This window comes from Ranitomeya variabilis, chromosome 2 (genome assembly GCF_051348905.1).
Source record: "Ranitomeya variabilis isolate aRanVar5 chromosome 2, aRanVar5.hap1, whole genome shotgun sequence".
NCBI classification, from domain to species: Eukaryota; Metazoa; Chordata; class Amphibia; order Anura; family Dendrobatidae; genus Ranitomeya; species Ranitomeya variabilis.
In genome coordinates this window covers 225,994,767-226,009,247 of record NC_135233.1, presented here as the reverse complement: position 1 = coordinate 226,009,247, position 14,481 = coordinate 225,994,767, and the positions used below count along the sequence as shown (strand labels likewise).

Sequence of the window (14,481 nt, the reverse complement as noted above, 5' to 3'; positions counted from 1 at the left end):
GACATCAAGCCCATGGCTCAGTAATGGAGAGGCATCTATAAGACACCTATCCATTACTAATCCTATAGTTATATTGTAAATAAAGATACAGCCAGAATAAAATCCTTTAATTGAAAAAATTACACAGACTCATTTAATATTTTAAATTAAACCATACTTACTGCAACTCCTAATTCCCCAATGCCCTCAATCTCCTGTAATAAAAATAAAATAAAAAAGCAGCAATATATCATACCTGTCCATTATTGTGTCCCACGCTGTAATCCATGTCTGGGGGCTAAATAGTTTTCAACCTGGACGGTGCCAAGATGCGACCGTCCCTGCTGAAAACCACAGGTGAATGAGCTGCTGAGAGCGCAGCATCATTCACCAGCGGTGACATCATCACTGGCATTTTCCCCTGGTCCTGAGGTCACCGCAGTTCAGCCCAGCCTCAATGATGTCACCACTGATGAATGATGCTGTGCTCTCAGCAGCTCATCCACCAGTGGTTTTCAGCCTGGATGGTCACATCTTGGCACCGTCCAGGTTGAAAACTATTTAGCCGCAGACATGGATTACAGCGTGAGACACAATGACGGACAGGTATGGTATATTGTTGATTTTTAATATTAATTTTATTACAGGAGATCGAGAGCTTCGGGGAATTAGGCAAGGTCGTAAGTATGGTTTAATTTAGAATATTAAAGGAGTCTGTGTAATTTTTTAAAATAAGGGATTTTATTCTGGCTGTGTCTATATTTAACATACAAAAAGCCTTGGGCTTGATGTCACCTGACATTACACAGGTGACGTTAACCCCACTTGCCACCGCTACAGTGCAAGTGGAAGAGCTGGGCAAAGCGCCAGAAAAGGCGCATCTAATAGATGCACCTTTTCTGGGCAGCTGCAGGCTGCTGTTTTTAGGCTGGGGGGCCTATTTCAATGGCCCCTTACCAGTCTGAGAATACTAGCCCCCAGCTGTGAGCTTTAGCAAGGCTGGTTCTAAAAAATGGAGGGACACCACGTCGTTTTTTTCATTATTTATTTAAATAATTAAAAAACAGTGTTGGGACCCCTCTATTCTTGATAACCAACCTTGCAGAAGCTGACAGCTGAGGGTTGCAGCCCCCAGCTGTGAGTTTTGCCTGGTTGGTTAAAAAAAAATAGGGGGAATCCACGTCGGGTTTTTAATTCATTTTTTTAAATCAGATATTTTTATTAAGCAGTAAGGATAATACATGAGAATCATGTCATTGTAAACAATACACAAAGGGGTTTTTCATTCATTTATTTAGTTAGATCGCAGGCGGCGACTGTGAAATACCCAGATCATCCGCACCTACTGTCACTGTTATTAGCGGCAGCAGGTGTCGGATGATGGGGGTAAGAGTCCCAAAAGTCCCTACCTGCTGTCATCGTTCGGACATCATTCTCCTCTGCTTGCGCCGATTGCCGGCAGAGCAGGGGAGAATAATGAGAGCCGGCTTCAGCACCAGCCGCCGGGGAACAGCACTTACTGTAGCACTTCTTCCCTGGCGGCCGTCTGTGTGACACTGATGCGTCACACGGACGGCATCCGTGTGTGGTACATATTTACATGGACCCATTGACTTGAATGGGTCCGTGTGATCCATGCAGCTGCATAAAAATGGACGTGTCTACGTGTGGGTCAGTCGGACACACGGTCCGTGAAAAAACACAGATATGTGCACAGACCCATTCATTTGAATAGGTCTACCTGTGTCAGTGTCTCCAGTACGTGTAAAAACTGTCACCATACGTACTGGAGACAATGAAGTGTGAAAGAGGCCTAAAACAGACTTATTGCTGATGGGAATGAACAGCAAAAATATCTGCATGTCAAAATCCATCAGGCATAATAACTTCTATGGGTTTCAGCTGTTACCCACCACGAGGGTAAAAGTACCCTCAGTAATAAAGGGTAATTAGTGGTCACTGTGTGTTAAGGGCTCATTCCAGGACTTGCAATAGCCAAGTAGTTAAATCCAGAGTGGTAGGCAGCTATCAGACAAATGGTCAATGGCAGAGACGCAAGCAGTCAGCAGACAAGTCTTTAACCACCACTCAGTAATTATGAAAAGGCAAACTGGATACTTGCTTACAGAGAAGAATACACACAGCTACAGTAGAGCAATAGTATGAATAGCACCAGTATAGCGGAGAAGAGTTTGTAATACTTACAGCAGACAAAAGGTTAACTGCAGATCTGAGCCAGGAAGTAAATGCAGATAGTTGATAACCAAGCAGGAATTTTCAGAAGAGATAAATGAAGTGCATGGTGAGGTGGTAGTGGTAACTGAATGTTGGCTGTCTGATTCAACCCTAAAAGGGTGGTAATGATGTCAAAGGTGGTTGCAAAGTCACTTCAGAACCCAGCATGGACTTACACAAAGGGAACTGGCCTTAGCGGAAGAAACCAAGAGCCGACTCCTGAGTCAGGCAGGTTGGTAATACTATGGATATTGCAGAAGGGCAGAGAGGTTCAGAGTAGAGAGTTCAGGGAGAAAGGAACTCGCTCAACAGAGTTGGTCATGGGTCAATAATAATGAACTCAATAATAATTAACTTAATTTGTTTGCTATGAGGCGCCATAATTACTAGTTTATACTTTGAGCACTTCACAAGACTTAGGAAAATAATTAATTCGTCCTTGTATTTATTATAAAGGGGCAATGGCAGGAGAGGTCACGCAAAGCTCTCTTTGGACCCCCAAAAAGATGTCTCAATATGCACCCGCAGAATCCTCTCCGTGTGTAATGGTCATATATATGTCCCCACTGCATATATACTGTATATATGCTATATCTATCTTTTATATATAGGTAGAGCCAATCTCTTTTTTAATCAATTGCGTCCCCCATCCGAATAGAGCCCTAGAAAACCACCTACTCTGCCTACCCCCTGTCCTGGCTGGTACTGCGTCCTAAAACAGTAAGGATGCAAAACAGCAGAACTCTTTTTAAGGATTTTTTACATTGGTTATTTTATCGATGTTTTTGATAGCAAAACTTTAAAAAAAAATCAAATAAAAATGTAATAAAAAAATTAAAGAGTAAACAAAAAATATTGTCTTTTTTTATTGCACTTATTTTCCATCTTGTGATAAAAAGATAATATATCTGATATTCCTGGCTGACACTCACATGTGTTTTTTGATGTTTCGCCCGCTGTCTTAATTATCTGTTCAGCCCACGATGTGTCACAGGAGGGGAGGCAGGGCAGTCATCCATGCTTAGCTACTGTATGAGACATTTACTGTATCGTGAGGCCGCTGCAATCGCGGAAATCAGCATGATCCTGGCTGTAGAGCGCCGCAGCTTTGCTTCCTCCGGCTGATTAATCCAATATCTTCTCTTCCTCCGCTTTATTTGCCTGCCATCGCATCTGCCTGGCTGGGTGCCGTTGTCACTGCCCTCGTCCTCCCACACAGTGCCATCGTCCGTGGGAGATGATGCCAGCCTTCCTCTGCTAACGAGAAGGACTGCTAGTTAGTGAGCTAGGGATATGTTGTGCGTGGGCATGGGAGCATAGTATAGTGAGTGGGTGGATGTCCCTTCAGAAGAGCGCAAAGTCACAAGCGAAAAAGCAAGGAAGCCGCGTGAAACAATTACCGTGTATTGGCGGGGATAGGGGTGCTAATATTCAGCAGCTGAATTTGGTTTCTTGGATAACGTAATAAGGGCATACGAGTCCAATATTCCTGAAGACGTGATGTAGACCCTTGAAGGATGTTTAGAAAAGTTTTCGTAGGTGGTTGAAGATTCTTTGATAATTCTATAAATTTTTTTTACTTATTTTATGCAAAGTTTCAGTTTTTCCTATGACTTGAGAAATTGTGAACTGGCACAAATGATTGCTCTTCATCGATGTCACATTGATGCCAGGGCTGGGAAAGGGAGATGGCAGGGTAGGATATAGCCTGGGTGGCCATTGAGAGTGCGGGCAATGATTTTGATAGATTTTTCAGCATCTGGAAATTTTGTGAATGCCGGAATCCAATGGGTACCAATGACCAATACATAGAAGAATTGAAGAATTAAGGTGGGGGTGCATTCACGAAACCACTACTAGGGGCACCAAGGAAACATGTCCGTCCCTTGTTTTATACTTTAGCTTATGCTTCCTTCCTAATAATTATTAGAGCAAAAATGTCTAAAGTAGAAAGTAAGGGACAATTGTGATGTTTGGTCACCAATGTGTGACGTTTGTTATTGCGTTTTTAATAGCAGCAATGGATATTCTGTGGATATTCAATATATGACTACTGATGGTAAATGGTTCATCTGGTTCATTGTACCACTGATCCGGTGCAGACAGAATAGGGACCCTGTGCAAGAGCCGAATATGAGCCCTTTCCTGTCAATTAGCTCCTCATAATGCTCCCTTGTATGTGTCTTTAACAGAAGATGTTTGCTGTTTTGGAGTTGGATGTGGCCCCCTTTACCTTTTGGGCCCCTGTGCAGTTGTACAGATTGTACCAATGATATATCCGTCCCTAATATGGGGGTTAGGTTAAAAAAAAATTGTTCATGGAATAGTATTGTTAACTGTGTAGTTTGTGTTAACTCCCTGGTGGCCAGTGGTACAAGCTAAAATTCAAGAACATCAGGGGAAGAACATTCTGTTCATCTAATACCTGGTGGTCTGCCATATTGTCACTGTATCATGTCTCTGGTGGTTACATATATGTAGTCATGTTATGCTGCTATCTCTGAGGATATTCAGCCTATGATTCCAGCTGGTAAGTGGTAAATCTGGTTCACTGTTTCACTGATCCGCTGATTAGGTTAAATCAGTGTCTGGTCTTTGATGATTTTTGGAATAATAATCCTTGAAAATCTACAGTCAGTTTTAACTCCCTGATGGCCAGTGGTTCAGTCAGAATTCACAGAAGGAGGAAGAAGGATGTTAAGTGCGACCAATGCCCATGAGCCAAAACCAGTTTCTGGTCTCTGGTAGCAATACAGCTGTGCTCAAAAGTTTACATACCCCGGCAGAATTTTTGCTTGCTTGGCCTTTTTTCAGAGAATATGAATGATAACACCAAAACTTTTTCTCCACTTATGGTTAGTGGTTGGGTGAAGCCATTTATTGTCAAACTACTGTGTTTTCTCTTTTTAAATCATAATGACAACCCAAAACATCCAAATGACGCTGATCAAAAGTTTACATACCCCATTTCTTAATACCGTGTATTGCTTCCTCTAACATCAATGACAGCTGGAAGTCTTTTGTGGTAGTTGTAGATGAGGTTCTTTATTTTCTCAGATGGTAAAGCTGCCCACTCGTCTTGGCAAAAAGCCTCCAGTTCCTGTAAATTCCTGGGCTGTCTAGCAGGAACTGTGGGCTTGATGTCTCCCAAGAGTGGCTCAATGATATTGAGGTCAGAAGACGGAGATGGCCTCTCCAGAACCTTCACTTTGTTCTGTAACCAATGACAGGTCAACTTGGTCTTGTGTTTTAGATTATTGTCATGTTGGAATGTCCAAGTACGTCCCAACTGGCTGATGATTGCAAATTTGCCTCCAGTATTTGCTGATAACGTGCTGCATTCATCTTTCTATCAACTTTGACCAAGTTTCCTGTGCTTGTGTAGCGCACACATCCCCAAAACATCAGCGATCCACCTCCATGCTTTTCAGTAGGAATGGTGTTCCTTTCATCATAGGCCTTGTTGACCTCTCTCCAAATGTAACATTTATGGTTGTGGCCATAAAGTTCAATTTTGGTCTCATGACTCCAAATTACCTTGTTCCAGAAGTTTTGAGGCTTGTCTCTGTTCTGTTTTGCGTATTGTAGGCGAGATACTTTGTGGCATTTGCACAGTAATGGCTTTCTTCTGGTGACTCGACCATGCAGCCCATTTTTCTTCAAGTGCCTCCTTATTGTGCACCTTGAAACTGCCACACCGCTAGTTTTCAGAGAGTCCTGTATTTCAACTGTTGTTATTTGTGGGTGTTTCTTTGTATCCCGAACAGTTTTACTGGCAGTTGTGACATTTTTGTTGGTCTACCTGAACGTCCTTTTGTTTTTACTGAGCTCCTGATTTTGCATTTGTTAATCACAGTGTGAACACTGCTGACTGGCATTATCAATTCCTTGAATATCTTTTTGGATCCCTTTCCTGTTTTATAGAGTTCAACTACCTTTTCCCGTAGATCCATTGACAGTTCTTTTGCTTTTCCCATGACTCACAATCCATTAACGTCAGTGGCTGGATGAAAGATGCAAGAGTCTGTCTGGATCTTAGAAACTCACTCAGCTTTTATGCACACACACACTGATTACAAGCAAACAGGTCACAGGTGAGGATGTTACCTTTAGTAGCCATTCAAACCCATTTGTGTCTACTTCTGTGTATGTTATCAGGCCAAAATCACCAGGGTATGTGAACTTTTGATCAGGGTCATTTGGATGTTTTGGGTTGTCATTATGATTTAAAAAGAGAAAACACAGTAGTTTGACAATAAATGGCTTCACCCAACCACTAACCATAAGGGTATGTGTCCACGTGCAGGAAACGCTGCGTGTTTGATGCTGCGCAGAGCCACAGCGTCAAACACGCAGCGTCCAGATGTTACAGCATAGTGGAGGGGATTTTATGAAATTCCGTCTCCACTATGCGTGGTAACACGCACCCGGCGGCCCTGCGATTCTGGACATGCTGCGCGTCTTTTAAGATCGCAGCATGTCCGTGTACCTTGCGGCGACACTGCGCCGCCGCAAGGTATATCACAGGGCCCTATGTGTGGGGTGCAATGATGCCGGATGTGTGCAATGAACACATCCGGCATCATCGCGTCACAGAAGGGGGCGGGGCTTAGGGCGGAGCGGGTTTGCCGCTCTGTCCATACCGCTGGCCATCCTGAAGGTGGACACATACCCTTAGTGGAGAAAAGGTTTTGGTGTTATCATTCATATTCTCTGAAAAAAGGAGAAGAAAGCAAAAATTCTGCCGTGTAAACTTTTGAGCACAACTGTATATATACCTTTATAAGGTATATTAAAGGGTTATTTCAAACAACTTGCTTATTGCTGGAGGTCTGACCATTAGACCCCCAAAATGGGGGGCTCTAAACCCCCAAAACATCCTGAATGGAGTAGCAGTGCACATGTGCAGCCTCCACTCTATTCATTAACTGTGTGACTGATGGATGAGATGAATGGAGTGGAGGTCTCACACATCTGCTCCATTCAGTCCATTGTCAAGGTTCTAGATCTCTGCCAGAAGCCACGGGTAGGGATCACTTGATTTTTTAGATTATTATTATTTATTTACTGTATATAGCACCATTAATTCCATAGTGCTGTACATGAGAAAAGGGGTTACATACAGGGTTATAGATATCGTTTACAGTAGACAAATTTACAATGACAGACTAGTACAGAGGGGAGAGGACCCGGTCCTTGTGGACTTACATTCGATGGGATAATGGGGAGGAGACAGAAGGTCGGGGGAGCGGCAGCTCTGGTGGTGGTGAGGCGGCAGCTCTGGCGGTGGTGAGGCGGCAGCTCTGGCGGTGGTGAGGCAGCAGCTCTGGTGGTGGTGGATTATCCATTTAAGCAGGCACACAGAAATAAAACGCGGTCCCTCAGTGGTATAATCTGTATCTGGTATCAAATATCCGGGGATAAAAGAATTGGCTTGATCATTAGTGGTCTGGAGAACAGTCTACTGTGTCTAGTGTACTAAGGTCAAGAGTGTTGGCAGATATGCAACAGATACAGACTTATTTGTGTGCAGGAGGGGTTTACACTTTTCTGACAATAGATGGCGATGATGTTACTGTTATATGCTTAGTTGAATGTAATGCATATACCTGTTGCACTTTGGTTTCACTTACTCTCTGGTGAAAGGTCCTTCACTTTATGCTGTATTAAGAAGCTGATGCATGCACCTCATGTTCTGTGTAGATAAAAGTTGAATTACCCCATATAATCTACTCTCACAAGTTTCTTCTGCCACCAAGCTATGCAACAAAGAGAACATGGCTCAGTGGAGATACAGTAGGTCCTGTTATCACTGGTGGTCCAGTGGAAAGCTAGAATTCTTAGTGGCTGTACTCTGGTTGCTTAGGGGAAAGGCACTTAAAAATATCAGTGGTCCATACCATGGAATGAATGTCTTCTGAATAGTTTTAGGAGCTTGTGGGTTTTCCTTGTGGTACCAGATACTTTTCAGCAGTAGGTTACCCTACTCCTCTGTATTTCAGTGTGTTAAATACATAAGTGCCGTGTAGACTCATGTGCAGGTTGTCTGCTTCCTGTGACTTTTCATCATAAAGTTGATGAAACGAGTGTTACGGCTGGGAAGGCGTAGTGTGATTATCTGTCTACTGCTCCGGTGCTGATGGATAGAAGTGGGGGCAGAAGACCCTCTCCCTGTCACACAGGAGGCATTATGCTCTTATAGCAGCACGTATGGATGGCAATCACAACACATAACTTTTAGTCTGTGGTAATTACCACCAGAGATGGATAAAATGCTTTACAATCGCATCCGTTCATCCTTCAGCTCTCTCGGAGGAAATGAGGAGAGTCCCTGACATCCACTGCTGAGTAGATGGAGATAATAAAATCATTTATTCAACATTATTTATTACATAAAACATTCGAATGAAGCATCGACCTTGGGATTTCTCCTCCACAATTCCTTGAATGCGGATTAAAAGATGTTAAATAAATCTTCTAACTATTAGAAAACGTTCTCCCCATGATACACCTTCTTTTAAGGAGAAACACAATCTGGCCATTTTGAAGAATTTGTAGACCCAGCGTATTTTCGGAGTGACCACAGATGCCTTCATCTTATTTAAGGTGGAGCCACCTTGAGCCACGTCATGGTCTTATGTCAAATGATATAAGGGTAAATGGATAAAGTAGCCCGAGCACCCCTTATAAAGCCTTACAACTTCTTAATAATGGTATAGGCATCGACTACCATGGAACATGCTGTTGTGTGGGTTTCTTCTTCCAACAGGGCCAACATTAAAATAATCAGCGTCCACTGAGCAATTTACAAGATTTCCTAAGATTTTTTTGTTGGGCAACTGTGAATGAAAAGAAAGAGAGTATAATATGTTTTTAGTCATTTTTTTTATACTTAACCCATACATGTCATGGTTCCTCCAGAAGGTGGACAGAAGACCCTTTAGGGTCTGTGAACTATAAACCCAATATTTTCATGTTATTGCAAATTATATTGGGTTGGTTACACTCACAGGACTGATGCCCTTGTTCAGTGCCACCTGTACTGCCCCATGGCAGACTTCTTCTCCAGGTGTCTGTCTGTCCTCTTTGTCCAACTGTGACCATGTGGTCTACATTGGTGGCCAACTTAATGACTGTGGTCAGGAGTAGTTGTCGTGTGCAGCACAGTGGATGCCAAAAATGTCTTGTTTTACTGTCCAACCTGCAAAATATCCAACATACCAGATTATGAGATACTAGAAGACTCATCACAAGGTATGGAAAAAAACAGGTAAGGAAGGGCCACCCGAGAAATAGGGTAAAAGGTTTATAAGAAAGGCATAGGGCAATAATTTGTGTAGGTCTGAACAGTAGGATGACCACAATAAGCAGACACTAATCTATTGTCTATTCTCTATAGGGGAGCGTTCTCTGAAGTGGTCCTGGCTCAGGAAAAGGATACCGAGCATTTGGTAGCCCTAAAATGTATCCCAAAGAAGGCTCTACGTGGGAAAGAAGCTGTGGTGGAAAATGAGATCGCTGTTCTCAAAAAGTAAGGATATTACTAGAAATATTAAATTAGAGATGAGAAAACAAGTGACACTCTTATTCATAGGATGTGTCTGGTGCTGCACCATTTATTTATTGCTCCATTTAAGAAATGTCCATAAAATACATTGCTTGCCCTTTCTACTTTTCACTTGTTAAAGAGTCTTTACAGTATTTGAAAAAGGGTCTGCTTCCATATTTATAGGATATATTTCCATTAAACAAAAAATGGCGTTCAGTATGAGCATATTTATCAAGGTTTGCAACTTTCTTCATAAATGATGTAGGTAAGATTGAGGTCTGGCTTTGAATATACTCTTAGTGCGACTGAGTTGTAAAAATATTTACTGCTGAAGTATGCCAAGCAAAGATTATACATCCTGTTTTGCCAAATGAAGGAAACGCAGGGGCGGGGCATGATAGTTTTATCTTTGGTAATCTTTTATTCACTGTGGTATGCCCCATCCCAGAGCTTTTGCACTAAGCATAAAATAGTGCATTTTACCAGGACTTAGTGTAATAAAGGAGTGGTATAATATCTATTTTTAGTCTACAGAACATCTAGAATTTTTTGGCAAAGTATGAAATAAGATCTTAAAGAAAAAAATACATCATGGACTCCCAGAAAGAATGGCAAGTCTCCTGGGCACCACACAAAGCATCCCACAAGGCAGCATTAACCCATCACATTGCTTTGCCATGACATTGGGACACTTCATAACTAGACTTAGCTCCTCAGGGGCGGGAACAATGTGTGGAAGAGACATGGCCTGCAAAAGGGGTGTGGTTATGCAAATAAAGCCCTTCACCCCATAATGGAGATAATATAAGTTGACAAGAATGGCAAATGTATATTACAGATGAATTAATTTTATACATGGCCTTTACATTTTACACTGAAGTTTGATAATTTGCAATATTTAAGTCTTTAATTTATTAGGTAATGTATAAACAGTAACTTATTTTATTGTTTTAAATACATTTCACCTGGAGTATTTCTAGTGGATTACTACATGTAATGTATATTAGGGCTGAGATATTTATCTAAGTAATCTGTTCCAAAATAGTCTTGATGTTTGCATGGGGCTGCCTTTTATATTGATGAGCTGTATACGCAGCTCTTTGTCTTTTTATAACATAAAACCCACTAGCTTAGCAGTGCCGACGCGATGGGGAAGATCGTATAAAGCGGTATTATGGCTCAGAGGGAGTTTTCCTGTATAACGAGCGCTGAGTTTACTGTCTGGGTTCCCTGGGCTCGTCTTTTACATGCAGGTAGATGTACCAGAGGAGAGCGGTAACGTTGTGTTATACAGACGGTATAAAATGATTGTAAATCTCCTCACGTTTTCCTGCATGCGTAATTGTCTGAGCTGAGGGATGCGGCGTCACCAGCTGCCTCAGTATGTAAGGTACGTACTACAACCATCCCACGCTCCTGTGATACTGCGCTTTAGGCTGCTTTTATGTCCCGCTGATTTTTTTTCTTCTCTTTTACGTCTTTTAGGATTCTTTCTTATTTTCTCAGTATACAGTCTGTCGATAGTTTATAATCGTGCCATCCTTGTCATAGAAAGTTATCTCTTCCTGGTGACCTTGTGGCCATACCAAGTCAGACTTTACCTATAGATGCAGCATAATGTTACGTATCTGTCTTGGCTACAGGGCCGGGCTCTGCTCCCTTCCCCTATGGCTGTTGCCCTTTGCTGTGCTCCAGGTTTCTCTTTGTCTCCCTGACATCATCACCTAAAGCCTTTTCAGGTGTGTCTGAGTATTTAGTCCGTGCTGTGCTCAGTTGCTGTCTCTTTCGGAATTTGATACCATCCAGTTCCTTCATTAGCGGGGGGCAGACATATCATTGGCGCAGCCTGTTCTGCTGCCCTGGTGCCCGAGAGGTAAAGAGGCCCATTTCTACCTCCAAAGCAGGTGGAATTGTGCATCATGATGAGTTATTGGACTGCAAAAGGTCCATATACTGTTCTCGAACAGGGGCCCTCTTCTGTCTGTGTCTGCCAGTATTCAGCTGCAATCCCTGTAAACTCCTGTGGTTTTTATAGCCTGCATCTGCTTCTACAAGACAACCCCACTTTGGGTATAAGTCTTCTTTATTATCCAGAGCGGAGAGCTTCTAACAATCAGCAACTCTCTCTTAATCCCATCCATGTATTACACGGTCAGTCTACCGCAGTGTCCAGGACCCACGGGAGTTTTCACTGTAACTCCATATAATAAATACAATAGTCTGCCGTATAAAGAAAACGTGTCACCATTTTTCCTATGATATAAACATATAGAGAGGTTACAGATCATTTATGCATACTTGTCACTAGTCCTATTTTCCAGGGCAATGCACAAAAAAGGGATGGAATTTAGCAAAAAGTACGCCTAGCAGTGGTCATCTTGGGGGCCTTTTTTGAAGAAAGGCTGAAATATCCAAAATTTGCCATTCATAATGTTGGCAATTTTGTTTATGCAACGCTAGGTCTCACCCCATTTTATAAAGGGAGGTCTCTGCACTGCAAATTCAGCTTGCATGAGTCCCAGATAGTGGAGTCCAGGACGCTTTACTCCACGATTGGTCTATAAGACTGCACATGACAAGTAGAGTAGTGGACAACCTAAAAGCATATTAATGGGAATATCTACCTCTCTGTGAACATTTTTGCACATACATGCATTTATTTGGGGTTAAAAATAATTTTTGACATTTGGTTTCATTAAATTTCTTGCACATTTTGCTTTTACCGGATCTTTGTTTCTTTGCGCCTTCAACTTTGATGTGGTCTGTGGTCATTAATCAAATGAGAGAAGTTGTTAAAAGGTAGAATTTTTCTATCAGACCTTTAAAAGGAGTTCACTGACTGAATCTCAGTTAACTCATTCTGCAGTTAGCAATGGACAGTTCAACACAGAGGCTGTAAAAGGCAAACAGTTCAAAGTCCTTAATGAAATCCAATTGAAAAAAGTTATTTGTAGCCCCAAATTCATGCATTTAAGTAAGAAAAAATAGTTTCTAAATTTGACAACCCCTTTGAAGATTTTGGGGCTCTAATAGTTAACTTTGTTACTTTGTATTTTCCTTTCTGTTTAAAAACTGCTGACGGCTGGTTTCCCTTTAAGTAACTGAAAACGCAACCTAAGGATGCCAAACATTTGTCAAGATGAAGTAGGATTTAGTGTTTCTGCAGAAGGGTTCAGCGTTCCCGTCACACTATATAATAAATGGCACCCTGTGCTAATATTAACAATAGCGCGTCGAGGCAGGGGCGTACATATTTCACTCTCAGGAAAAATCCTGAGCTTACAGTAACATTCTCGGGATGCAGAACAGAATGTGAGCTGGATATGAAGTCACTTCTTCTATCATTCTATTGGTTCCTGAATAGTTATGGACAATTGTTTGGTGGTATTTTCCGTGATCCTGCGGATGCGTATAGGTCGCTATAAAATATCGAGGTCATTTTATAAGTGTTATGGCTCATTGCCAAAAGGGGTTCAAATCTGCGGCCCACATGACCAAACTTTCAACAATGTCCTTACTCAGCAGCTGCAACACCACCGCCCATGTCGGCGATAAAGCCATGAAAGTCTCTTGAGGCCGACCTTTAGATTCCAGCCTATTATTGTTGAGCGTCGCTGTTAATGGAAAATCAAAATTGGCATGGCGCAGACTTTGCTTTTTAATTATTGTCCTGTTTGGGGGTTGAGTTTGATCAAGGGTGGACATATGATTGGTGGATCCTGTAGGGTTACACAGGGCCCAAGAGGTAAGGGGGCCATTACTACCTCCAAAGCAGGTGCAATTTTTCATTTTTATGAGCTCTTGGGCTGCAAAGGGCCCATATATTGTTTTCGACAGAGGTCCCCTTTTTTTGTCTTTGTCCACCATTAGGTTTGATCACATTTTTTGGACGCTCCTGCACCTATTGGCTTGGGGATGTATGAGTGAGTTGACTTGGGGCTATATGGGTTGAGTATGGGCGAAGTATGAAGAAAAGGAAGAGAAAACATAATAATTGGTCAAAGACAATGACGTGCAGATGGCCTCTGGTTGGCACCTTCTGTTGGAACTCACTATTTTGTACCAAATCGGGGGTGTCAACTGTGTATTTAATACTAATATAGTGTAGAAATAACCAAACCCTAAATTACCCAAAGTAATCAATTCAATTAACTCTACATAGGTCTCCGAGGTTTGAGCAATGTGACCCCTCTCTCAGTGGGGGAGCTCACATGACCAGGTCCAACTCTTGTGCCATGGAGGTTAAATTATTGTCCAAACATGACCTTTCCATATTGAAGATGATTCAGATCTCCTCCATTCTGGTGAAATATTTTTGTTACTGGAGCAGTCTATTATTGGCTGTTCATGAATTACATAGACGGATCTGGTACACCGTGGAGGGATCCTTAAGAGGGAGAACCTGCGAGCTGTCACATATCATAATCACGCATCTTGCAAAGAAATTGCCTTGATACAATCATTCAACATGAATTAGAAGCAAATAGATGCCAGGCTCAACTTCCCAACAAAAGAGAAGAGTGGGCATTATTTTTACAGACACTTTCCAATTTCCTTTCCGCCAGGGCGGATTGAATAATTCTGTCCTGGGCATTGGCGTTTAGTATTCAGGCGGGTTCAGATTATCCCGACAAGTCTGAAATAAGACGTTAATCCCAATCAGTATTCCTTCCAACATACAGTAATAACATGGTGTATGACTACATCACAGCGGGAGG

General features: G+C 42.1%; 1 protein-coding gene across 3 annotated transcripts in view; it reads left to right on the top strand.

Annotated features, from left to right (window-relative positions):
- The window catches only part of PNCK (pregnancy up-regulated nonubiquitous CaM kinase), a 167,743-nt gene that overhangs the window by 99,388 nt on the left and 53,874 nt on the right, over positions 1–14,481 (top strand). For all 3 annotated transcript variants that reach the window (XM_077283804.1, XM_077283801.1, XM_077283803.1), the window contains exon 3: positions 9,614–9,745. In XM_077283804.1, the coding sequence (XP_077139919.1) occupies positions 9,614–9,745 (132 nt within the window). The remainder of the gene's footprint in view (positions 1–9,613; positions 9,746–14,481) is intronic.